Here is a 23,971-nt window from a genome sequence, read left to right on the forward strand (position 1 = left end):
AGTTTGATCACAGCAAAAGTCCCCCAAATGTTCGATCAATCTTATGTAGGTAGCCTTTTTTTCTATCCAATTAGCGAAACCCCCTGTCCTATCTCATTAATGCTATGAAATATTTTAAACTGCACAGCCTACTTCTCTGTAGACCCGACCTTATCAATACCTAAGTAGGTAAGCACTTAGCGATTTGAATTTAAATTCACTTTGACTATTGCGTATATATTATGATAGAGTAAGTTTAGTACTTAGAGAGAGAGTGTCGTAAGGCATGTCTTTAGGGTCAAGTGAGCCTTCTTCCTCCTTATCTTTGTACTGTCAGGACCAGGAAACATTGCACTGTGCATTTTATAAGAACCTAGAATGAGCAATCATCATTGAAATTAAGTTCATAAAATGTCGTAGGAATTAATGACATTTCCGTCTTCATCCGTTAATTTTTACTTACTTTATAAGGGTTGATGAAAGAGCCCACCTCAAGCCGTTCTTTTAACGAGCTAATATCAAGAGCTAACTGACTTCCTTAAAAAACATTTAGTTTAGATAAACTGGAAGCTACAATATAATTATCCGGGTGCGCGTGTAGTTTCCAAGGGATATAGGAGACGCTGGCAGAAGCTAATATTAAGTATAAATTAGAAGGATTGTTATCCTATACTTCTTCTGCTATCTGTAGCGAGATGGGTCAACAGAAAATATGATGACCTCCAGCTGATGATGCTTAATTTTAATACAGTGACCACATATTACGTGCAGAGGATGCGTTATTGAATATGTATAGGCACTAGGTAGGTAGGTACCTACACGAATTTGACTAATGACACGACAACGATGGCTGTGCATACAATACGAGAGATGTTGTAATACTAGCCCATAAATTGCAAAAACCTTCAACGCAAATTGTGTTTTGGTAGCTTCAGAGCATAACCATGCAATTTTTAAATGACAGATTATTGAACGGATGCGTTATTTTACTGCAGATAGATGTTGCATGTATTGTGGCGTGCGTGACGACCTTGTAACAGATGTGAACAAATCTTTGACGACCGCGGTTCAAGGCTCTTCGGATATTGTTCACCAAATATGTATTAAATTAGTGCGAGCAATCAAACTATGCTAGTAACCAATAGTAGGTAATAGGAAAACCCAACGAGTCCGTAAATAGTATAAATATGTAACTGTTGTGTAAATATGATAAAAAAATGAAATAGAGTGTCCAGCTGCGGAAGGTTGGGCTGGGAAAGGCTAATTAAAGGAGAAGATGGAAACGTCGATTGCACCAAGAAATAAGGAGCACGTTTTGGAAGGGTTGGATTGTTTAATCAACATAACAGATGTTCAAATACAGCATGCGTCCGGTGCACGCTTTGCATCCCCACACACGGTGGGCCTGAGTTTAAGATTTGCAAGCATTTCTTTCCACCACGAAAATGTAAAGATAAACGTATGAAAATCTTTATCTAGCAAATAGGAAAGTACGTAGCATAAACTAGGTTTTGTGGTTTCTGAGGGTCTATGGTCATCACAAAATATCTGTGCCATGACATTGATTGATTTGACAACTCAGTTGTCATTGCAGAAAACAACAAAGATGGCGCACCTACCTCTGCTCGGTGTTAAAACTCATTCTCAAAAAGTTTGTTCGCTTTACAAAAGAGCTCTACGCAATTTAGAGGCGTACTATGATAGACGGTAAAGTTTACTACATATTTCTTTCAACTGCGTACTTTTATTTCCTTTGTTTTCCCCGTTACGTAATTCTTAGAAACATAACCAATCTAACTTTTATTTTTCAGATACCTTTTTAATTTTTAAAGCTTTTCTTGGCAAATAGCATGCCCGCTTGAAGTCTCATTCAAGTTCCAATACCTGCAAGGTTGTTAAAGTCTTGTTTTCAATACACAGCCCCAGTAGTGTTTGGATAAAATGAAACAGTGTACTGCTTTACTTTTAAATGCATTAAAGTCATTAGAATGTAGCTAAAAAGTTTCTAATCATCTATTTAATTCACTGTAAAAGTAGGAAATAAGGTAGTAAACATTGATCCCACACAATGTTGATATTTAAAGTATAAAACATGTATTTATTATTTACTTATTTGTTACTGATACCTAATGTGCCAGTAAGGTATTCAGTCCACAATTTCTCCTTCATTGTTTTTAAAGTCAAGTTATTGACTGACATAGTAGAGTAATATCATTCTCAGCTTCAAGGAGGATGAAACCACCAAACAATTAGTTGCCAAATAAATAAAAAAAATTCTATACCATTCCAGCAATGTGTACCGTTACCAAGCGGTGCTCCTCCGCGACAGGTTCGACAAGAACGCCAAGGTCACCGACATGAGGAAAGCAGTTGAGCTGCTGAAGGAGGGCGAGAATGAATTGTTCATGTTGCAGCATCCTATTCCCAGAAACTGTAAGATATTCTCCTTTTTATTGTTTCTAAAATACTGATATTTATTCTGAAGTAATGCTTTCAGCTACATGGGATAGCAGGCAGTATTTAGGTGTAAAATATTCTACAAAATCTTGTTATTTTTATTTAAAAACTAGCTTTCACCCGGTTCAAGTTCAGTTTATCGCATTTCCAAGGGAACTCTTCAAAAGTCCAGGATAAAAACTATCCTATGTTCTTTCTCAAGGTCAACTCTATCTCTGTCCCAAATTTTATTAAAATCAGTTCAGTGGTTCAGACGTGAAAGCGTAACAGACAGACAGAGTTACTTTCGCATTTATAATATTAGCAGGGATATTCTACAACATCTTATTATTTTTATTTCAAAATTGATGCCAGTTATTGTGTACCAATGTGCAATTGAAAATAAGATACTTAACAAAGTATATCTGTAAGATTAGACCTTGCTCATAACTGAATATTCTGCATGTGGTTGGGGGGGAGGGGAGGGGAGGCTGCCTTGCCCATCACTGGAGCAGAATAGACTATGAAAATATTGCTCTTAAATGCTGATGTCAGGCAGCAAAATACTAATCTTTTTACAAAATCAAAAGTTTCTAAAAAAATATTAAACTTTTTGCAGAATACATCTATAGATTTGAAAATATTCTGTGCCAAATCAAAATCATTTTTCAAACTTGGCTGCAAGACTGCACTTTTTTAACGTCAGGAATTTACAAAAGACAGCCCCCAAAACGCCCACCCTTCACCACTTCCTTTGTAGGTATTTTTGCTGGGAAGAAGTGGCGCAATAAACTTGCCAGCAACACATGTCTGTCTGAAGAAAGACACTTAAACATTGTTTGATATATACATTTGTAGACAATGTGATTTGTATATTACAGTATATAACATGTACATTTCATAACACACCTCTAGATATTAATCTTCCTTTTATCATCCACAGTCGCTACCAGCGTGGGAGGCGTGGCCCACGAGCGTGTAGTAACTCCCCCCGACTGGGTCATTGACTACTGGCACCCCCTCGAAAAGGCTCACTACCCCGAATACTTCAAGCGCCGAGAGGAACGCAAGAAAGAGTTCATTGCCATGTGGGAGAAGGAATACGGCCCCGCCGACAAGAAGGATGAGAAGCACTGATGCGATGTTGTATAGTTGTGTAATATAGTGAATTTTCGTTTATTTATAAGTGTCGTTTTATTGCTTTTTTCACAAAATCCAAAGAAATAGTTTATTTCTGGCAGTTTCTCGGGCAGTCCCAAGGAAACTTCTTACTGTACACAGATAAAACAACCCATGTTCAGGGCAGATAGTAGTTTAACTTTCTGAACAGTGAAATTATTACATATTCAAATTGGGTCAGTAGTAACAGAGCCTATTCGATTCAAACAAACTAATAAGCAAATCTTTCCTCTTTATATATTAGTACCAACGGATAGATAAATAAAACCAATCTATAATCCTTGTGTTTTATTGTTAAAACAATGTTGACAATTTTGTTACAGAAATATATCTAATCTATGATAATAATATTTTCAAATCTTCGTCAAAAGACTAGGAGTTGAGAGTCAATTCATGAAATTACAGGTACCAGTGAAACTGGATGAAAAGTGAATGGGTGACATAGAAATAAAGGCCTAACTCCTTCTATATTAGTCTTTTTGAAAAATAAATGCAGGGCTCAGTGGAGATGCGTAATTCTAAATGAATATCTAAATCTAACGTAAACTATGAAAATGGGAAACGGGTCTTCCCTAATAGCAGAAGGTTTTGATTTTTTTTTATGTTCAACTTTATTTATTCCATTTCCATACAAGAGTTCCCGAGATTCGCACGTGAACACCTGGAGCTTTTATAAATTCCCATTTTCAACCCATTCGTTGATTGTATACACTTATATACACAAATGTGTGCATGTTACCTTATTTAAAAAAATAATTACATTCCAGTAAAATAAACTTTTCACACACAATACCTAGTTTCAAGTGACAAGTGTTATATTATTGCATATTTACTATACATAGTTGGTAATACAAAGGTATACTGAAAATGCTATCTTTAGATAAAATTATATATTGTTAATAGATTTATTATTACAAAGTAATCTGTGTGCTTCATTTCGGAGCCATGTGTTAATAATTCATTTAAATATAGCCTTATGCATCAGTAACAAAAAATAATGTAATTAATTAAACAATAATTCGATTTTGAATAACATAGAAACCTTTGAGCAGATTTAAAACATAGCATTTTCTTAGTTCCATACATATCTTTTTTGTGTATTCAGACAGACAGTAGGTACCAAGTCGATATGATTCTTGTTCAATAAAAAAAACTTCATCTATATTGCACTAAATATAATGAAAGAAAAATTTCATCTATATTGCACTAAATATAATGAAAGAAAAATTTCTTTAAGCGGTACATGAAGTCCATATATTACATAGGTAAGTGATAGGGAATAAAATAACAGTCTCGGGTCTGTCTGTATCCACATTTTAAATATATTTCTTATTAAAATATGAACATGAAGAATCATCATTGAGTCTTTACATACTTATACAAACACATTTCAATGAGCACAAACCCTATTCCACAAAATGAACTCCACTATAAAGTTAATATAAAACACCACCAAATAAAGCTTTCAGAAAACAATATGTTTTCCAAACATCGATATTTTTAACTTTATAGTAAACATTCGTATCTCTAACTTTCAAGTTGTGATCATGAACATTACTTAACAAAATAAAAACAAAGAAAAACGCAACGTATTAATAATTAATTTATATTATACAAGCGGTTAAAAATGACAGTAGTGACTCCATAATCACATCTTGAAACCGGGACACTTGGTATTCTCTAAGAAAATGTCTCTCACTATATGACTTAGACGTTGTTCAATCAGTTCCCGCCGAGGGCTTGGCCTCTGCCCCAGTTGTGTCCGCCGAACACAGTCCCGCCCGGCCTCGCGGGCACCCTAGCCTGGGGCGCGGTGCCGAAACCACCCACGTACCTTGTGTCGGGGAATATCTGTTTTCTGTAGAAAGAATGACTAGTTAATTTTCTTATTTATTTGGTACACACATTAAAACTCAATAAAATAATCATAAAACTTGATACTAAATCTAAAATCTTCGAAATATATAAACAGAATTCAGAGTGACAGACAAAAGGTCTTTCACTATTTCTAATGTCTGGCAACCGGTCTTAATAAGAGGTATTAAGTTGCCCAGGTAACTAAGTTGAGGATTTAAGACAGGAAGTAACTCCATGTGGCACACTCGTACCCAGATGCTTTCGGTGAGACTAGAAGCCAACCCCAACTGCCGGGGCTGCGGGTTGTTCGAGATACCGCGGCCCTGGCACATGAAAGGCCAACGACGGAACACGACGGTTTTTAGTCAGTAAGAGTCTGACACTCCCTCCTGCTAATCCACAGCGGGAGGGATCATTTGATGATTTTTGACGTCGTTAAAAAAAAAGCCAACCCCAACATAGGCTAGGCAAATGGTGATGGCCTATCTTTCCAGTAATAAAGGCAAGTAATACTTACAAGAAAGCAGGAGGTGTAAGGAGGGCTGGGCCACCAAACTCTTGCGGGTATTTGAAGAGCAGGAAGAATGACAGGTGACCGATCAGGATACCCAGCAGTTCCATGACACCACTGTAACAATACAAAGACTTAGAATACAGTTTCAATGCCTCGTGATAAATAAAACACCATAAAAAAAGTGGTGTTATAAGTTTAGCAGATAGACATGTTGGTCAAGCCTTTTGAAAGTGTGACCTTTGTTATGATGATACATCATATTTATTACTGTTAATAAGTTTGTCAAGAAAACTAAAACTAAATTTATTCATTTTATTATTTTATTTCTATCGGTGATACTGTTACAATCAGTCATTGTGAGCGACAATATCGCCCACGATATAGTTCACGATAACCTCGATAGTGTTAACTCATCTCTACTAATATGTAAATCCGATAGTTATTTAGTCCTTAGGTACCAATTTGGTATCGAAACTGCAATCAATATACAAAGCATACCCATTTTACTGACTTTGAAAAAAGGGGTTTCAGTTTGACCTGTACGTATGCGCACGATTATCTCACCTTTTGCAGAACCGATTTCGATACGGTTTCTAGTATAGAATTTGTCAAAATTAAGAGAAGGTTTAAGCTAAATTATAAAAAAAAAACTGTTTATTTTTGTAAATAAGTATTTTTTTTGCTTTAATAAGCAGTATTCTATCACCACCAGCTACAGAGGTTAAACTATAAAGTTTACACTCACCCGCCGCTAATGATAAGGTTGAAAGCAAGAAGTACCCATGGCAGGTACATAGCCTTGAACCGAGTTCCGAACCAGAATGATACGATGACATCCTTGTTCAGCTGGCACCAGACATACAGCACTGACAGAACCATGGGGTCCATAAGAATCTGAAAATAAAGGAAAGGAAGGTAATTAAAGCTTTTTTTGTAGTTGGTATGGGTGTCCAGTCTTTGGTCTTCTAATAAATATTTGATGTTCTATTCACATTGTATTATCTGATAGATAGCGTCAATTATTTACAAAAAAATGTGGAATCATCGGTTTGATTCTGGACTATTTTAGCTACAGTGATATAGATCTGAGAGCTGGGTTATTTAATATTAAAGAATTTTCAAATCCTGTTCAAATGCCTAATAGCTACTGCACTGAATTGTATGATCTCATCTCAAGATCAGGGCTTTCTAACAAACAATATCTCTAGCTTTATCACATTAGTATAGCTTTCCAAGATGAACCATAATTTTTTAGCTTTATTAGAATATTATGATACTCACAGGCAAGCCAACAAGCAGTCCAACAAACACACAGCAAGCCCAGTTAAACAGCAGCATATAGAAGTAGTCCGCAGGTTTTCCGGCAAACATTCCCATCTCAAGTCTCTGCGAGTAGTTGTACAAGAAGTAGCAGTTGATCAGGAAGTGGAAACCAGAGCCTGGACTGATCGGGTAGAAGAATAATGCTGTCAGCGGCCGCCATATCTGTGGAAAGAAAAAAGTTCCATAATTGAAATCTTATTGAAGTTTCAGTTTTATTTAACTTATTCCTTTGGGCTTTATGGATTCAATTAAAAGTTATGAATTCAAGATAGTAAATAAATAAGAGAAAACTTTAAAATAAACCTAAGAAAGTAATAAAAACTATGACAGACAGTATGGTTGAAAGACTTTAGCCTAGCTTACAGGCAAATAAAAAAATATAGGTTAATAAGAATGTTATAACTTCAAATAAGGTGAAATCTAAAGATATAAAACTCAAAGTTGCTTGTTATCAGTACATTCAAAAGCAAGTGAGGCAAATTTTATTGTCAGAATTACAATGTTTTTGTGGCATTCCATTGCATTTATTCTGTTAGTATACTGTTTGAACATTAACTACTACTTTTTAGGACTGTTGAAGATGGTTACAGTATTTATGCTTTTATTGACTAGATGACTGGTGTAACTTTTAACTTCTTTTATTTTGATGAAGTCATATCACAATGTAATTGCTGTTTTTATGGTGTAATATACAAACACCATAAAGATATTGTTAGGTATATAAATTGGATAGATTAAGCTAATTATTTCAACATTTTCCTTACCTGGAAGTTATTGACTATGGCATAGAAGTCGAGTACCAAGTGGTAATAGTTTAGCAGTCCAAAGCGGCCCAATAAACTAAGTCCTATTGTCAAAGTCAGCCAGTAACGAGTGAAGAACGGTACACTCTGGTACCAGTCCCGAAATTCAGACATTTTAGTATGTAAACACAAACAATTGGGTCACAAACGAAAAAGGTTACAAACAGTTTCCACAACACTCTAGACCACAACACTCAGCGATCTTTTGACCATAAATAGATACTAATGATGAAATTATTAACATTAAATTGTAGGTACACGTGTACTTAGAGAATTTGTCGAGAATATTCAACCAACAAGACAAGAGGATGATTTTGTTGTTTTTGACAATTCGCTTCGGTGTTGCTACGTTGCGGTTGCATTTAATATTGAATTTAATACCTGGCTTGTTTGTTGTTATATCATTTCGAATGTTATACTCAAGATAGTGTCAAGAAACAATTAATTGTTTTATGTTTTCAGTTTTATTTACTTTAACACTATTAAAACAATGCAAAAAATATGTTTTGTTTCAGGACAAATGACACTGGTATGTCTAATGTCAATATGTCAACTTTGTACTATTTTGACATTGACATAATTGACAATTGTTCACTTTCTCGCTCGCATCGGATGAGAACGACGAGGGATTTTATTGTTTTGTTTTGGAATTGAATTGCTGATTACCGACAAAATGAGAGTTCTTCTGAAAAGATTAATTTCTGTAACTAATATATCTATGCAACGGTATGCAGTGCGATTATGTTCCAGTGATTCTCAAGCTAAAGCAGCTGTAAAGGATAAACCGGAGGAGCATGAACCAAAAGAATCGGAAAAAATTGAAGTACAAAAAAAAAGTGAGGTTAAAATTATATATTTTTGTAACAGTATATTAAACTTACGTAAAATATTGTCATAACAGTAGAATTTAAATTGTGTTTTGTATCTCAATTCATAATTTAACTACATAATACTCTATACAAAATACATTAGCATGATTAACTCTCTAATGTTAAAACTTTATACATTATACACATTTTATTTTACTTACAGTCTAGCTTGCTAGTCTTACTGGCACTAGACGCTAAAGCTGAACTACAATTAACATCATCATTAATGTATAATTAATATAAAATTTTAAATATCTTGCAGACGTTGTTGTCGAGAAATTTGGGCAGATCACGACACTGAACATCGACCGCCAGCCAACACGTAACAGCCTGGACATCGCCACTCTTCAGGAAATGACAGAAGCCATAAATGCTTTTGACAAAGATCCGGAAGCAAAAGTCTTGGTTTTCAACGGAGAAGGTGGATCCTTCTGCTCGGGCTTCAACATGAACGATATTGGCACAGTCGGTTACCATAACCTTAAAGACGCAGCGGTGAGTAAACTAAAAAAGCTGTACAAAGCACCATCCTGAGCCTTTTCCCAACTATGTTGGTGTCGGTTTCCAGTCTAACCGGATGCAGCTGAGTACTAGTGTTTTATGCACAAACAAAGCACTATATATTTTATGGCTTTTTAAATAAGCCACGGATCGCTCTCACAAATGTTTCACAGTAATAATTAATGGTATTTATCAGAAAAATTACATATAGAAAAACTCTAACACTAATTGGCAAAGTTTCACAAATATTGGTTATTAGGTTTTCACTGCTTGCGATAAAGTTTTGCAATAAAGTAAGTAAAGGGTATACAAAGAATTTAACACTGTATTCCATGTTTCTATTTTTTGTTAGAGCAAGTGAATAAATAAGAGTTAAAATGAGTTTTTATAATGTTTCGGCTATTAGCTCTTGACTGAATGCGTTACAAAAGTTGATTTGATTTACTGATTTCTTGGTTAACCATTTATACTCCTACTTGTACAATCTTAATAGGACTGTTAACACGAATTCACATAAAACAAATAAACTACTGCATACAATAATGATTTAATTGGTTTAGTAATTGTTATGTACTGTATTTACATACATTTTTGACTGTATTTTATTTTAAAAGAAGTATTTTAATAAAAAGTTACGTGAATATTGTTTACCTCTAGTTAATTGTCTATTCAAATGGAGTATAAAAACTAGGTCCTTATGATAAGTGAAAAGAAAATTATTTAATATCATATTAATGTAGAGATCGAGGATATTTTTATTTGCATAGATTTACTGATGAATCACAAGGCCTTTCTACGAAGTATTGATCATTAAGAATAATACATCAATGTTTACAGTTAATTACTTGATGATATTATAAATATTTATTGATGATGATTCATTATCTGCCTTTTTACTGTCCCACTGTGAAGAACAGGCCTTTGCTCACACAGAGAAGGAATATCCGTTAATAACCACCCTTGAATGCAGATTTACAAATTCAGACTTTAAAGTTCAGGTTTTTTCAACTATGTTTTCGTTCAGTCATTTGTGTCCAAGCCAAGATACATTTAACATTTAAAATATACATATGAACTTTACAAATCTAGGTTACTGTTACAGCCTATTTATCGTCCCACTGCTGAGCACAGGCCTCCTCTCACACAGAGAAGGATTGAGCATTAATCACCACGCTTGCTCAATGCGGGTTGGTGATTTCAGACTATATAGTCCAGGTTTCCTCAAGATGTTTTCCTTCACCTTTTTATCAGCCATTGGTGTCCAAGATATACTTAGAAAGTACATACAAACTTAGAAAAGTTGCATTGGTACTTGCCTGACCTGGAATCGAACCCAGGCCCTCATACTCGAGAGGTTAGTTCTTTACCCACTAGGCCACCACGAATTTTTGACAAATCTAGGTATATTTTAATATTTTGGTTTTCATCAAATTGATAAACCTTCTCTTCATTCACCAGATGCGCCTAGAGCGTCGTCCTCTGTGCGACAAGATCACAATAGCTGCGGTCTCAGGGTATGCGGTGGCTGAAGGCTTTGAGCTCGCACTCTCGTGTGACCTGCGTGTTATTGAGGATACAGCCATACTGGGATGCCTCGGAAGGAGGTTTGGTATGTATGTTTGTCTTTTCACATAGATCATATGGGCTGGGTTTTTGGTGTGGGGTATAACATATCTAACTTATACTATAACAAACAGAATATTCAAATCTGACTTTTTGGGTGCCAAAGGGTATGTAAGGAAGTTCGCTTACAATAAGAAAACTAACATTTATTAAATGTTTAGATTACTAATTGGTGCAATGTAATACATTGTTTAAATATCCAAGAAAATCTGACTAAATTACTACATTCAAGATGTGATATAACTGTAAAAAAGTAACATTCTGCCATCCACCTCTTGCCCAAATGCCAATTTTATTTGGATTCAACGCAGCGTTCGTCTTCCACTGTAAAACATCAGTATCGTCCTATAAAATACCTCACGTCATTGAATGACGTGAGGTATTTTATAGTGTTAGTCTTGTTGTCTTGTCTTACTCATTTACAACAAATTACAGGAGTCCCCCAGTCGTTATTTGGCGCTCGTAAACTGACGTCTCTGATTGGGCTGTCCCCTGCACTGGATCTGCTCATCACTGGCAGACTGATCACAGGAGTAGACGCTCACCGGCTGGGACTGGCTTGCAAACTCACTTCTACTGGCACAGGTAAAAATTACGTGATAACTAACATGTATTTCTGGTACTCTACTGTAGACTGTACAGTTTACTAGAAAATTTGAATAAAAGAATTGTTTTTTTCTTATAAAGATCATCATCAGTTGTTTTGGTTGTCCCTCTACTGGGCATAGGCCTTCTCTCGCACTCAGAAGGATTAAGCGTTAATCGTAAAATTATTTTAAATTAAACTTAAACTAAGCTGAAATTAACATCATCTGTAAAAATAATAAATACATTATCCACAACTGCATAAAATATTTTCTATGGTTTATCTATATCCTACCAAATATTCGATGATAGTAAAAATTATCAATAAAGGTTTAATCCAATTTTAAATATATTATTTTCAGCTCTAGGCGAAGCAATAAAGCTAGCCAAATCTCTAGTAAAGTTCCCTTCAAACGCGATGGTCATGGACAAGATGGCGGCCATCAACTCTCAGCTGAACCCCAACAGTGAGGAGAGCATGAGAGACGAGGCTATCATGAACAGCTTACTTGGTAACGCCATCGAAGATATGAAGGAAGGAGTCAAGAAGTTTCAAGCAGGTTTGTAGTATTTGCACGGTAGACTGTGGTCTTCAAATTGAAGTGCGATGACTATATTCTTTAGAAATAATCATCTACACTTAATATATTTTTTTATTGGTTTGTTTCTGCCCTTAAGGCTTCGAAACTATTAATTCAATTATTTCCAAAATAAAAAAAAAACCTTTTTACTGTTGGGAAGTGAAGACTATCCCTAGTAACAGGTTATATTTTGACCGGGTATGGGAATAAGTTCCCCTCGACAGTGGGGGAATCTGCGGGATAGAGCTTACTTGTATATAATATACTTCATATAAATTACAATATTTTACATATCTTTGGTCTTCATTTTAACATATTCTTTTATTTATTCTTTTCCCAGGTATAGGCAAACACGGTAAATTCTACAAGCTAACAGAGGTCGAGCTAAAAGACTGGGAGCTCGAAGAAACTTCAGATGAAGTCACCATAAAAATAAAGCAGAAAGAAAAAGAAGATAATATTAAATCTTAATAGTTTCAAGTGTTGTAAATATAAGACTGTTTGATTTATAAATAAGGTTGTTTACAAGTGGACAATAGTAAACCGCTTGGCCAAAGTTGAGCCAAAGGCATTTGTATTGTTAAGCTAGTCATTCTAATGGTTGATTTTAAGTATGTAAATGTACTAACTGCACTTGTTTATTAAAATATGTTAGCACAAACTTCTAAAACGGACTTTTTGGTTTCATTTCTCCCATTCAGTATGCAAACAAGAAGATTAGTTGAAGTCATGTAATCTTTATTGATTGGATTTTGTAAATACAGATATAAAATACATAGGTACAGCTCATTAGGGCATCCAATAATTCAGGCAGCATTTCACAAATATGACTTCACGTTTAAATCGTAAGAACCTTCGAAGTAAAACAAAGACAAAAAATTACGCCAAAGTATATTACAACCGCGAGAGATAAGACCTATCAACTTATTAGGTAAAAACTTTTATGAAAACATTTAGCATTCACTTTAAAAGGGTTGCCAGTGGGGAAAAAAGAACAGCTAATTACAAATAGCAGTTTTTTATTATTTTAAATTACAACCTAAACTTCATTGCCCTTTTCGGCGGCATATTTGTAATGCAGTTCGGAGCAGTCCTCGTTGGAGATGTTGACCCATCCCTTCTCGCTGATGTGGTAGACTCGGATGATACCGCCTGAATACGCGTCGCGGTGAGTCGCGTGGTAGATGGCGCGGCGCCCGAGCTCTGGAAGAAAAAATAGGATGCACATCGTTTTTTACATAAAACCTTATGAAACCTCGCACTTGTCACGTGCGAGTGAGCGTTAAATCTTCCAAATTTGGCAGAAATTACAGGAATATGGAAGACCGTCATCAGATTCCGATGTCAAGCAAGATGTTGTCGCATCTATACGAACCCAGCGTTGTCACTCGAAACTAAACGAGTGTCAAATCCGCCAGTGTAAAACCGCTGTAAGTGTGTTGCATTCACGGAGAACAAAATGACTAGCGAAAATATCATAACGCAAAATCTGCTAAAAAAGTTACGCACCAAAATGTTCGGATGGAGGTGTTCACACATCTCCATTGAGCATTCCTCAATCTGGTTACATTTAACAAAGTGAAAAATATTCTTTTTTTAGAGAAAGGGATGTTACTAGTTACCTTGTGCATCCTTATCAGACAAGTCCCAGCTGTATCCGCTGTCGAGCACACCGAACGCGTACACGGAGCCCGAGCCCACCGAGAACACCTTGCCGGGAGTGCGCGTGCCTTCCGAGTCCACGTAGTACAGTTGAGCTCCCTGGAAATAATATTACGAATATAATATAGTATAGATCAAGATATCAATTGATCTGGAAGAGATTGATGGAACTTAGATCAATGGATCATTGTTGTGTTCTTCAAAATCGAAGTCAAAATTTTTTATCACAAATAGGACTTTGTAGGCTCTTATGCTACTGCTCCACCTGCGTTTTAACGCGTAAAATTTTGGCGTAACGCAGATGTGGCTAACGTTTTAATGGCATTTTATACAAATGGCATTATTAATAGCATTAAACGTTAAGCGATAACTCGGGTGTCGGTTTTTTTGACACATCAAAGGGTTTTAGTGCGTAGCTTAGCGCGCTTAGTCGTGTTGGCTACATTAATGCCATCTCATTGCACGCATGCAAGGACAAGTGTAGATACTTTAAGTTGTAACTGCATTTTACGAGCACGATAATGGAATGGTCAAATGAGAAAGCTTTAGTTTTTAGAATTATTTTGTGTGTCTGAGTTTAACCTCTTTAATGTGTGTTAACGCGTTACTTCATGAGGGATTAACTCTTTGCGGAATTGTACCTAAGTGTAGCCAACACGCATTTTTAATGCAATAAGTAACGTGTAGTTGGCCATTGACATTAACGTTAACGCTAACGCAGGTGGAGAAGGAGCATAATGAAAAGTCAGATACTAGTTGTAGGTACAGATTATGTCAGTGCATTATTTTTTGACAAATACTGCTTGAGTTGTGATTCTCAACAATATTGACTTTTGAAATCTGGAGTTTTGTAGCGAATGTGCGATAATTTAATAATTTTGACGAACTTAGGTTGGCTCCAGTCTCCACTTTGAGTAAAATGATGTAACATCAAAAGAGTTTATTTACTATAGTATAGTGACTAATCCATATTTTTTATTTTTGTATAAAAAATTTGCGAAGACGAGAACTCACCCTCTTATCAACACCAGCGAGCATCATCCCCATGCTAAGCCCCATGCCCTTGTAGTTATACACCATGTTAGCCATCAGCTTGCTGGCAGCCGCCACAGAGATACGCTCCCTATTGCGCAGCTCGTAGAGGCGACATTGCTTTGCGAGCACGCGGTCCCAGTAGACACAGTCGGCTGCACCACCGGCGAGAGTACCTGAGTGATAATATGATTATGAGAAATGTTGGGTGCAGGTTGACCCCAACAGGTATCTGTGGAGATCTAAGGGGGAGGCCTATGTTCAGCAGTGGACGTCCTATGGCTGAAATGATGATGAGAAATGTGGAGCTGATTTTGGACTCTTGTAGGGCTTGTTTATTAGAACGATTTTCTGTCTTAATTCAGCCCTTTTAGTGCAAAAGCATAATTAACTTTCACTAGATAGTGGTGAAGTTTTGAATTGAATTGACAAAGATTGAATTGAAAAGGTGGTTCAGTTTTGTTTAAATTGATTATTTCTTGTTGTTTAGTTGTTTATGCCAGTAAATCTCATAATTAAATAAAAACAATGTGCACGACTAAAACAAAATCGGCTTTTGTGTAAGTGTATATAATTTTACAGAACAGCAAATTTCAGTTTATGTACTGTGAAAGATCCAAACATTTATATAATATGTAACGTCACAACACATGATACATATTGCAGTTTTTTATATGTATTGCAGTTTTTGATACATATTGCAGTTTTTGATATATATTGCAGTTTTTGATACATATTGCAGTTTTAAATCCATATCTATGTATTCATGTATGTATTTAATTAATCTGTAGTGATTAAACTTACCAAGCAAGTAGTCATTGATCTCCACAATCTTCTTCATGGACTGTGAGCCGATGAACTGACCACCGGTGGCTCGGGAGTCTACGGCCAGTAGTACTCCACCCTAAAGGTTAAAATAGCTCTTCTTAATGCACTGTACAATTGAGTGGTAGACCCTAAATTTGTTTGCCTTGTGAATAAGGTATGCTAAAACAGTGATAATGCATATTATCCACCTAATGTAAATTAAAGTGACAGGAGTATGCACTCAAAATTTATGTGACTAGATTTGGATGATGATGCATTTTAGCATTGTCATGAATAGTTTTATGAACATTTTTAAAGTTCTACTGCAAGATTCTATGATGATAGAACATGATATTATGTATAAAACAAATTTTGTGGCAGACTTGCTTTTGTTGACAAAGTACTAATCGATTAAGATAAAGTTGACTGTAATTCTTAGTTAAGTTAGTAAGTAGTTTTGAGATAATGAACATTTGAGTGCAAGCTATTTCTAAATAATAGTGAAATTGTGAGTTTTACCTTGTAACGGAAGCCAAGAGTAGTGGTACCGTGATCGAAGTTGATTTTGATCGCTTTCCCAGTCTCATCTTTCTGGTTGAACTGCGCAAGGGTTTCTACAGGCTGCAAACAGGAGAAAACAACAGTAATACACATAAAACAAAGGAAATTAATACGTTTTTGGAGCACCATAACCTTCTACTTACGTTTGCAAACGGCGGCGTTGCGAGTTGTGCACTGTTCAAGAAGTTTTCGCTGTATCCAACGACGTCATTTTGGAAAGAAGCGAGAGAATCGACGGGTTTCAAGTTAATTTTCTCGTCTAAACGGCAGAAATCAAGTAAAGCCATTTTTGTTTTGTGAATTCAAGTAAACTTTTCTGTGTTGGATGAATGACAAGCGATTTCTTCAAAAACGCCGATTTGTCAAGTTTGACATTTAATGTTTGATGTTGAATTCATAAAAAAATACCACAATTGTTGCCACTACAAATGAGGAAATTAATGAAATAAAGGTATTCTAAAATTGTCTTTTTTCTGATGAGATAAATCTAAAATGTTTAACAGAAAATTATATATTAAGTAGAGCTTGTTTTTTACTGTGAATTGAGTAACAGTATGTAACCATGCCTATTTAATGCCATCTAGCGTCACCGAGGTGTAGTTAGAAAATTTGAGTAGTAGTGCTACTCCCTAATAGATGTCACTAGCAGCTTATAAAATATGCAAAGTTGTTCTTCATCGAAATTGAGGTATGGAACTGAAAAAAGTGTTCCGAATTATTAGAATAAACAATACTTAGATAGATAAATACTCAGATCAAAGAAATAACTGTAAGGAGAATGGTGTTTAAGATGTTATTTTATTTTCACAAACCTGAATCTTCTCTAGACCATAAACTGACCAACACACGTTTAATTTCAACCAATAAAGAAACTCAACAATCGAATCTATGGCATAATTCGTTAATGAATAGTTCGTCCACAAAAATTATCAGTTATAAACCAATTCAAAGAATCGTTCAGTCGAAAACATTATAAAATTCACCGAATACGAACTGTGCCTAATAAATAGCGTAGAAGTTAGCAAAGCTATCATTACGCTATGAGTCAGAGCGATAGGATCAGCTTGTCGATATTATTCGAAGCTCCTCAGTTTAAAGTCTGTCATTATATCTAAGATATAAGATAGCGTTTGTATAATTTATATATTAGTCAGTTGTTGGTCAGTTTGGAAAGTTATCAAGATGTTATTGTGACGCTGTGGAATGTTTATCATATATACGTATTTTATTACATAGCATTTGTATGGAAGAGAAAATCCTCTATTTAGGTTCTATGTTGACCAGATTTATAGTTTTCTGAGAAAATCACAACATATCAGGTGCCTTCTTGTGCAGTAGCCTATTGGGTACACTGACGGGTGTCAACGATAAGGACCCAATTTCGATGCCCTTTATAAGCTTTAAGTTTTATTTATTTATGTTAATATAGATTTTGTTTTATCCAGCATCTAGTATAATGTCCCGACATTGTCCCGACATTATAGGTACTATGTTTTTTTCGTCTTTTATTTGGTTCGCAAACTTATTCATAATCCGACAATACCATTCCTCGACTAACCCGGCTCTGACGACCAGGACTATAATTTAAAACGTTTCGAACTTTAAACCTTCAAGTTTAAAGGGCGTTAACAGAAAAAATACATCTTACAAACGTACATTTATCTCAAATCCAGAAAATTATGTGTTTTGTCGAAATTTGTGGCGCCAACATCACCCACATCAAAGGTTTGCGTCAAATAAATTCAGAAATCGTGTTGTGTATCGCGGGAGAGTCACGACTGGGGATACGCACCTAGCGCACAAATGATAGCCCCGAAAGTTGAAATTGTGAGATTTAGAGGATCACTGTCACACCGATGAGGATGCAGAGGTCATGTTTGGTGAAAAACTGGAAGTAAATGTTTAGTACTTATTATTAGTTTTTTTATTGTGGTAAGCCTGTCTTCTTAGAAACCATCTATGATAATCTCAAGTATTGTCGTGAGGCACTGAGATGATCCTTTTTTTGAAGTTGGTGAAAAGAGCTTTTCATTAAATATTTGATTGTATTGGATATTATTTCTCCTAGAGTGCTAAGTAGGTATCTATCATCATTCTCATGTAATTTGATTGGCATTGAATAAGGCTGGCAAATAGAAGCCTTATATTTGCTGTAATACTTACCTCCCCACTCAGAGACATTTAATGATTACTTAAGTCACTCCTTAGTGACGGAATGTCATACAAATCCTTCACTAAGGAAAGGCTTAAGTAACCATTAAATGACTCTGAGTGGGGAGGTTAAAATTAACATACAATAAAAATAGTCAAACTTCCTTTCTGTCGTTGCGAGCAAAAGTTTTCGGCGAACAGACGCATCGCGCTACATTTCGGTGTAACACACACCCCATTTTAGGACTGATTAACGCATTCCCGCGGTGCATGGTTGCAATTCGTCAGTTCTCGTGCCTAAGGCCGTCAGAAGGTCGGGCTGACAGAGGAGGGGTGAGGGGGGGGAGCAGTTTGTTTCCCATAGGAAACGGCGGCGACTCGGCCGGTTGTCACGCGACACGATACGGTTTTCGGTAGTCCATGGTGGTGACCATGAGATCTGGGGTCGATAGATCCGATAAAATATTGTGAGAAGGAGTAACTAACTGAGATTGTGAAGAAATGTGTAATTTTTTTCTCATTTTCATAAGCAGTTGGTAAGGATCCTAGAAGTTTCCTTAGAAAGATCACCCTTCCTGGAATACCATTGATGTGCCAGGTTTCTGGACACTTTTATCATTTTCCGAATCTCTTTTATATATTTTCATAAGGTAAATGTGTATGTAACGATTTTGAGGTCGTTTTTTACTAGGCACAGATCTTTGCTTGAATCCACGTTGGTCAAGAATTTAATAAACTAATTACAAAGAACACTAAACAATCCACCACAATCCAACCAGATACAGGTAGGTAGACTGTCCCAAAACCCCACAAAACCACAGTACCCCTAACACCAATATTTGTGAGTCCACCCCGAGGCCAGCAGTAATGTTACAAATTTCATAGGCATCTTAATGATATCAGTAGTATCACTTGACAATATGATTGTAGTGGCCCGTGAAATTATAGCGTTTTATAAGGAATGCGGGACTAATGTACTGTGGATTGGCAAACGATTAGACTCCTATTTGAAACTAGTTAGGGCTTAGGAAGAATAGTTTTGACTAGAGAAACTTTTGGGTCATATGGAAATGTTATCTAGCGATGGGAAGGTTAGATTTGAGGTGATTCCGTCATTACAGCCTAAAAGCGTTCACTGTAGGTACTGCTGCGTCCCCACGAGTAAGGAGGTCTGCGTATGTTTACCTCGCTGGTCATGCGTGTTGATGATTGAAATAGACTAATACCCAACAAAGCTTTATTGTATAGTTGCTGATTTGCGTAATTTCCCCCGTGTCACGAGGGAACTGCTTTCCTTACACAGACAAGATATGAAAACTGTGGATAACGTAGTTTTCTATTGGAAAAAGAATTTGCAAAATCGGTACACTAGATCCAATCCAGATATTACCCATATTACAACTTCACTAGCTCATAACAAAATTAGTATCACATGAATAGGTACAATTTAGGATTATAAAATCCTAAATGAATAGGTAGATTTTGTTATTGGATTTTATAATCCTAAATGAATTTTGACACTTCTTCTTCAAACTTGAGTCGGGTACAAAACGGTGAGCATTATTCTTCCATCAAAAACATTTGCTTTACCGTGTAAAATCTTCGCATCTCTTTCTTTTTAATTAAATAACTCAATTGGATCAATTACCGACTGCGTCAATAACAGTCGCATGCGCATATTAGGCGTCATATAAATCGGCGGCCGGTATGTTTTGCACCTCGTTAGACGCAATCACATTTATAGCTTCATGCTTTAACACTTCGCTAGAAATACTTCGTTTTTTTATATTGTTGATTGTGTTGGTTTTGAGGTGTTCAGAAGAACGGAGGTTTATTGCGGTTAGCAAATGCTTAGTTATAACTAAGTAAGCCGTTGAGCTACAATTAATCGTTGGCATATTTCTCCATATTTATTCTCGATGTCATAGATAGAGGGAAGTGGAGAAGAAAAATTAGGAACTCACGTCTAGTTGAACTCACCACCATGTGGAATACAGGAAATAGAGAGATGTTTCTCCATATTATCCATTTTGCCAAAATGCCGTTCTCATTTTAGATGATTATCGGGGCGTCTAAACCACTTGTGTGCACTATGTGTGCAAGGGATGCTTTGCTCTCGATGCTAGACATACCGACACTTCTATTAAGATCTGAATTTTATTTCGCAAGTAGCAAGCAACAGCGAAAATCGATGCTCTAGCTATGAGCTATTTCTGATGAACCCTTCGGGTAAGCGGAGTCATGATATCTTTAATCAAATGTAATGTCCACCATAATTTTAACGCGAAATACTTAAAGTACATAATTACATACTTATGTACTGAAGCAACTTTATTTCTTGATACACCCACGATACACTCATTACATATTTCCCCCACTGAATGAGTTATCGGGCGAAGGTAGTAATTACATACAGCCTATAAATATGTATACAGATAATATATAAGTCGTTATAGAACTTAGATAAATCTCCGTTGATCTACCATCTTGCACCAAAAAGGTCGTCATTATAAGATTTTCGAGCATTAGAAGAGTTAAGAGATATAGTTTTTGTGTTAGATGAAGGGAGAAAGGATATAATGATGTTACCCAACGTGAAATACGGTGTAATGTTGCACGCTCCTTATTAATATTCGAAAATAAAGAATGTTGCCATTTGCCCTCCGGGGTGGGGAGTATATTTTTATGCTAGTGATGACTATTGTTGTAGAGTATCGATGTTTTCTTAATAAATTGGATTAGCTTTGAAAAATAATATTGCGGGGATCATCATCTCAAAGTAGATTTTTCATTTATGTAATCTAAGTAGAGCTCGGATGATATACATAGGAATAGAATACGTTATTTCAAATAACATGTCTTCCAAAAGGTACCTAACGATAATTTAAGATTTGTCTTGTCCATTAATGAAGGACAGTCTTGAAACTGCCCCATCATATTACTTACGTTTCTGTTGGGAAATGTAAAATCATACCTTACAAAACTGTGGTTCCATTGTTCTAGAGAAGTAGGCAGTACGACTGATATAAATTCTTATATCGAATGACCACATTTACCGGCCCACAATAAGGAAAACATTAAATTCATCGGGATTAGAGATTATAGAAAATCGACAATAAATCGTTGTCACAACACTATCGGGAGCGGGCTCGATGGTGAGCGATAGTAGTGGTCGGGCCCCGGGCTGCGTGCGCGCCACCCTTTCATTTTCTAATTATATAACTGGCAACACCGGCCCGTGCGCGACCGGCCATCGTAACTTCTTCAGTTTTGAATTTAGAATTATTATTGCGCATTATGCTCTCGCCCGCCGCGATGGACGGACGTGCGTGTCTTTAAGTCGTTATTGTTATTTGTGAGATATGTCCCATAATTTTATGCTCGCGTTCTGTATTATGATTGGGTTTATCGTATAAGTACTGTGATTAGGGAAATATTGCAGTTCAGTTTTATATCACATAGTATGCTAATGATAAAGGATAAACGGGCTATATTAGATGTAATTTGCATGTGAGTCATCGTCATTCTCTAGTAATATCTACTTTGAATAAAGTAGGTAATCATACGATATCCAGTAATATAACTAAGCATTACCTTCAATATTAAATTGGTGTCCGATTTCGGACAGTAATTATGGTCATTGCACTATAACTCGTTTAGAAATCTAACATAGGATTCATTCTATTTATTTGTATCGACATATATAATCCACTAATGTAGGTATATGACGCAGTTGAATCAATAAGAATTAAGTCAAAAGAATTTTAGTTTCTATAAAACAAAAACATTTATTATCTGTCACAAAACCAGAAAGGAGTTCGGATACAAATTCCATAGCCAACAAAACTAGTTGCTAAAATGATAACACAGGAAAGCAAAGTTTAACACTACCAAGCGTAGCAGATTGACGGATGCACATTATAATCCTGTAGTATAGTTTAATGGCTATCCGTGTTATTCAAATGCCTGGCCCGCGGCGGCCGGGTGCCGAGTCAAGTGCGCGCGCATTTGACACTGACAGTTCTGACAACATGGCCGATTGGCGGGAAAGTGGATTATATTTTTTTTAATGAGGAAATGATGTTGTTGAGTATTTTGTTCTTATTACTTAAGTCTTCATTTAAAGTCCTCTTATTGGTAATTTGTTATAGTTACGTATAAGGATAGAAATGCAGCTGACGGTTCAACCAGAACCTACTGTGAACTTGGGATAAAAAAAAACAACTTTACCGAGACTGAAGCTGGGTACCATTCCAAAAGTAATTTCGGTTACTCTGTGACTCATCTTACTATATGATTGGGGTACCCATAACGAATATCTATCTCAAATGCATCCTTAAAACTGATGACAAAATGATCTCCAGCGTTGGTGAGAATTTATCTTACAACTTGAACATTAACATAAATAAATGCCTTCTCCCCTTAAATGACTGGAATCACATAGGAAGTATATAGGAAAAGATAATGGGCTTACGTATACGCAACTGCCACAAAAAAAAAAAACTTTCAAAAAGATTTACCGTATTCATATTTGGCTACACATAGGCATATTATTTACTTTCAAATCACTTGACCTTTTCTATGAAAACTCAATCTATAGAGTGATTAATCGTTCGTAACAACTGTAATTAAACATTTAACTAAACCATTATGGATTACATTTTATCACGTATGACAAGATGGCGCCTGAAGCCGTACACTAAATGGTGGTTTAAATTCGGTCAAAAGCTCCAATCAAGTTCCTAACGCGATAACGAGTTTATCTAAATGTTTTTGTTGTAATTACTCTCATTATTTTGTACAATTAATTGGTGTAATTTGAGGGTTATTAGCAGATTCATAAAGATATTAATAAGAATTATTTGTCTTCATAACATACCATGTAGTTGCATATTCGATTGGTATATTTAGACTTAATTTTATTTTCATAATTGTCCATCTCGGCGGCATGAAATGCTCCAGTTATTCGATAAAATTTAGATATGTATTTTAAAAAAAGTTAATCTATCGTTTTGCTCTGCTTTTAACTACGAAATAACTAACAAAAATCCATCAAAAACAGAACTTTCTAATTTGACGTAAAAAAGCGCGCGAAGCCACAGATGATATCTGCATGTAGTCTATGGCCGTTCACGTGACCGCCGGCGGGAGGCCACGTGACCGTGTTTACACTGTAATGCGCCCTTTATTAACCCGCACTTGAGGGTGGGGTGGTAAGCTAATAAGTACTAACCCTAATAAGGTCGGTTGTATATTAAATTTTGACAGTTTGGGGGAGTTTTCTCGTTTTTGATAGTGTAGTGCGAGTGTGGGTATCGGAAGAGTGTAGGTAGGTACATGAAAGTGAGTAGTTCTTTTGGGAGGCTGAAGGTAAGTCTAATTATTGCTATTTAAACTAAAAACAAAATGAGTCGGAATCCAATACCTAATACAACGAAATAAGTAATCTTCTCTATGTCAACGTTAATTCTAGAGCGTTTTTATTACGGAAATCTTTTTGCTAAAGAA

The 23,971-nt window shown here is 35.9% G+C and overlaps 4 protein-coding genes across 4 annotated transcripts; 2 read left to right on the forward strand and 2 right to left on the reverse strand.

Annotated features, from left to right (window-relative positions):
• Positions 1 to 1,526: 1,526 nt before the first annotated feature.
• On the forward strand, positions 1,527 to 3,601 carry LOC110377624 (NADH dehydrogenase [ubiquinone] 1 beta subcomplex subunit 9). The gene is made up of 3 exons (XM_021336569.3): positions 1,527 to 1,686; positions 2,270 to 2,412; positions 3,359 to 3,601. Exons 1-3 carry the CDS (start codon positions 1,535 to 1,537, stop codon positions 3,550 to 3,552), a joined length of 489 nt encoding a protein of 162 aa, XP_021192244.2. The 5' UTR covers positions 1,527 to 1,534; the 3' UTR covers positions 3,553 to 3,601.
• A 268-nt stretch (positions 3,602 to 3,869) lies between these two features.
• Der-1 (Derlin-1) lies at positions 3,870 to 8,444 on the reverse strand. Its single transcript, XM_064041357.1, has 5 exons — positions 8,053 to 8,444; positions 7,247 to 7,450; positions 6,711 to 6,859; positions 5,969 to 6,079; positions 3,870 to 5,452 (listed from the first exon to the last, which is right to left on the reverse strand). The coding sequence occupies exons 1-5, from the start codon at positions 8,203 to 8,205 to the stop codon at positions 5,317 to 5,319; spliced, it is 753 nt and encodes a 250-aa protein (XP_063897427.1). The 5' UTR covers positions 8,206 to 8,444; the 3' UTR covers positions 3,870 to 5,316.
• A 236-nt stretch (positions 8,445 to 8,680) lies between these two features.
• Positions 8,681 to 12,924, forward strand: LOC110377630 (probable enoyl-CoA hydratase). The gene is made up of 6 exons (XM_064041356.1): positions 8,681 to 8,927; positions 9,223 to 9,455; positions 10,920 to 11,070; positions 11,520 to 11,669; positions 12,032 to 12,229; positions 12,591 to 12,924. Exons 1-6 carry the CDS (start codon positions 8,765 to 8,767, stop codon positions 12,719 to 12,721), a joined length of 1,026 nt encoding a protein of 341 aa, XP_063897426.1. The 5' UTR covers positions 8,681 to 8,764; the 3' UTR covers positions 12,722 to 12,924.
• Positions 12,925 to 13,252: 328 nt separating this feature from the next.
• LOC110377629 (proteasome subunit beta type-5) lies at positions 13,253 to 16,687 on the reverse strand. Its single transcript, XM_021336573.3, has 6 exons — positions 16,456 to 16,687; positions 16,271 to 16,372; positions 15,749 to 15,848; positions 14,927 to 15,120; positions 13,873 to 14,011; positions 13,253 to 13,453 (listed from the first exon to the last, which is right to left on the reverse strand). The coding sequence occupies exons 1-6, from the start codon at positions 16,597 to 16,599 to the stop codon at positions 13,290 to 13,292; spliced, it is 843 nt and encodes a 280-aa protein (XP_021192248.3). The 5' UTR covers positions 16,600 to 16,687; the 3' UTR covers positions 13,253 to 13,289.
• Positions 16,688 to 23,971: the final 7,284 nt, after the last annotated feature.

The sequence above is a fragment of the Helicoverpa armigera genome, chromosome 25, assembly GCF_030705265.1.
Source record: "Helicoverpa armigera isolate CAAS_96S chromosome 25, ASM3070526v1, whole genome shotgun sequence".
Taxonomy (NCBI): Eukaryota; Metazoa; Arthropoda; class Insecta; order Lepidoptera; family Noctuidae; genus Helicoverpa; species Helicoverpa armigera.

Coding starts and splice junctions, on each gene's coding strand:
- LOC110377624 (XM_021336569.3), top strand. CDS start 1,535: ATGACATTGATTGATTTGACAACTCAGTTGTCATTGCAGAAAACAACA. Junction 1,687..2,269: donor GAGGCGTACTATGATAGACG/GTAAAGTTTACT, acceptor ATACCATTCCAG/CAATGTGTACCGTTACCAAG. Junction 2,413..3,358: donor GCATCCTATTCCCAGAAACT/GTAAGATATTCT, acceptor TATCATCCACAG/TCGCTACCAGCGTGGGAGGC.
- Der-1 (XM_064041357.1), bottom strand. CDS start 8,205: ATGTCTGAATTTCGGGACTGGTACCAGAGTGTACCGTTCTTCACTCGT. Junction 7,451..8,052: donor CCATAGTCAATAACTTCCAG/GTAAGGAAAATG, acceptor TTCTTTCCACAG/ATATGGCGGCCGCTGACAGC. Junction 5,453..5,968: donor CTTACACCTCCTGCTTTCTT/GTAAGTATTACT, acceptor TTCTTTCTACAG/AAAACAGATATTCCCCGACA.
- LOC110377630 (XM_064041356.1), top strand. CDS start 8,765: ATGAGAGTTCTTCTGAAAAGATTAATTTCTGTAACTAATATATCTATG. Junction 8,928..9,222: donor AATTGAAGTACAAAAAAAAA/GTGAGGTTAAAA, acceptor AATATCTTGCAG/ACGTTGTTGTCGAGAAATTT. Junction 11,670..12,031: donor ACTCACTTCTACTGGCACAG/GTAAAAATTACG, acceptor TATTATTTTCAG/CTCTAGGCGAAGCAATAAAG.
- LOC110377629 (XM_021336573.3), bottom strand. CDS start 16,599: ATGGCTTTACTTGATTTCTGCCGTTTAGACGAGAAAATTAACTTGAAA. Junction 15,121..15,748: donor GATCAATGACTACTTGCTTG/GTAAGTTTAATC, acceptor ATTATCACTCAG/GTACTCTCGCCGGTGGTGCA. Junction 13,454..13,872: donor GTCTGATAAGGATGCACAAG/GTAACTAGTAAC, acceptor TTTTTCTTCCAG/AGCTCGGGCGCCGCGCCATC.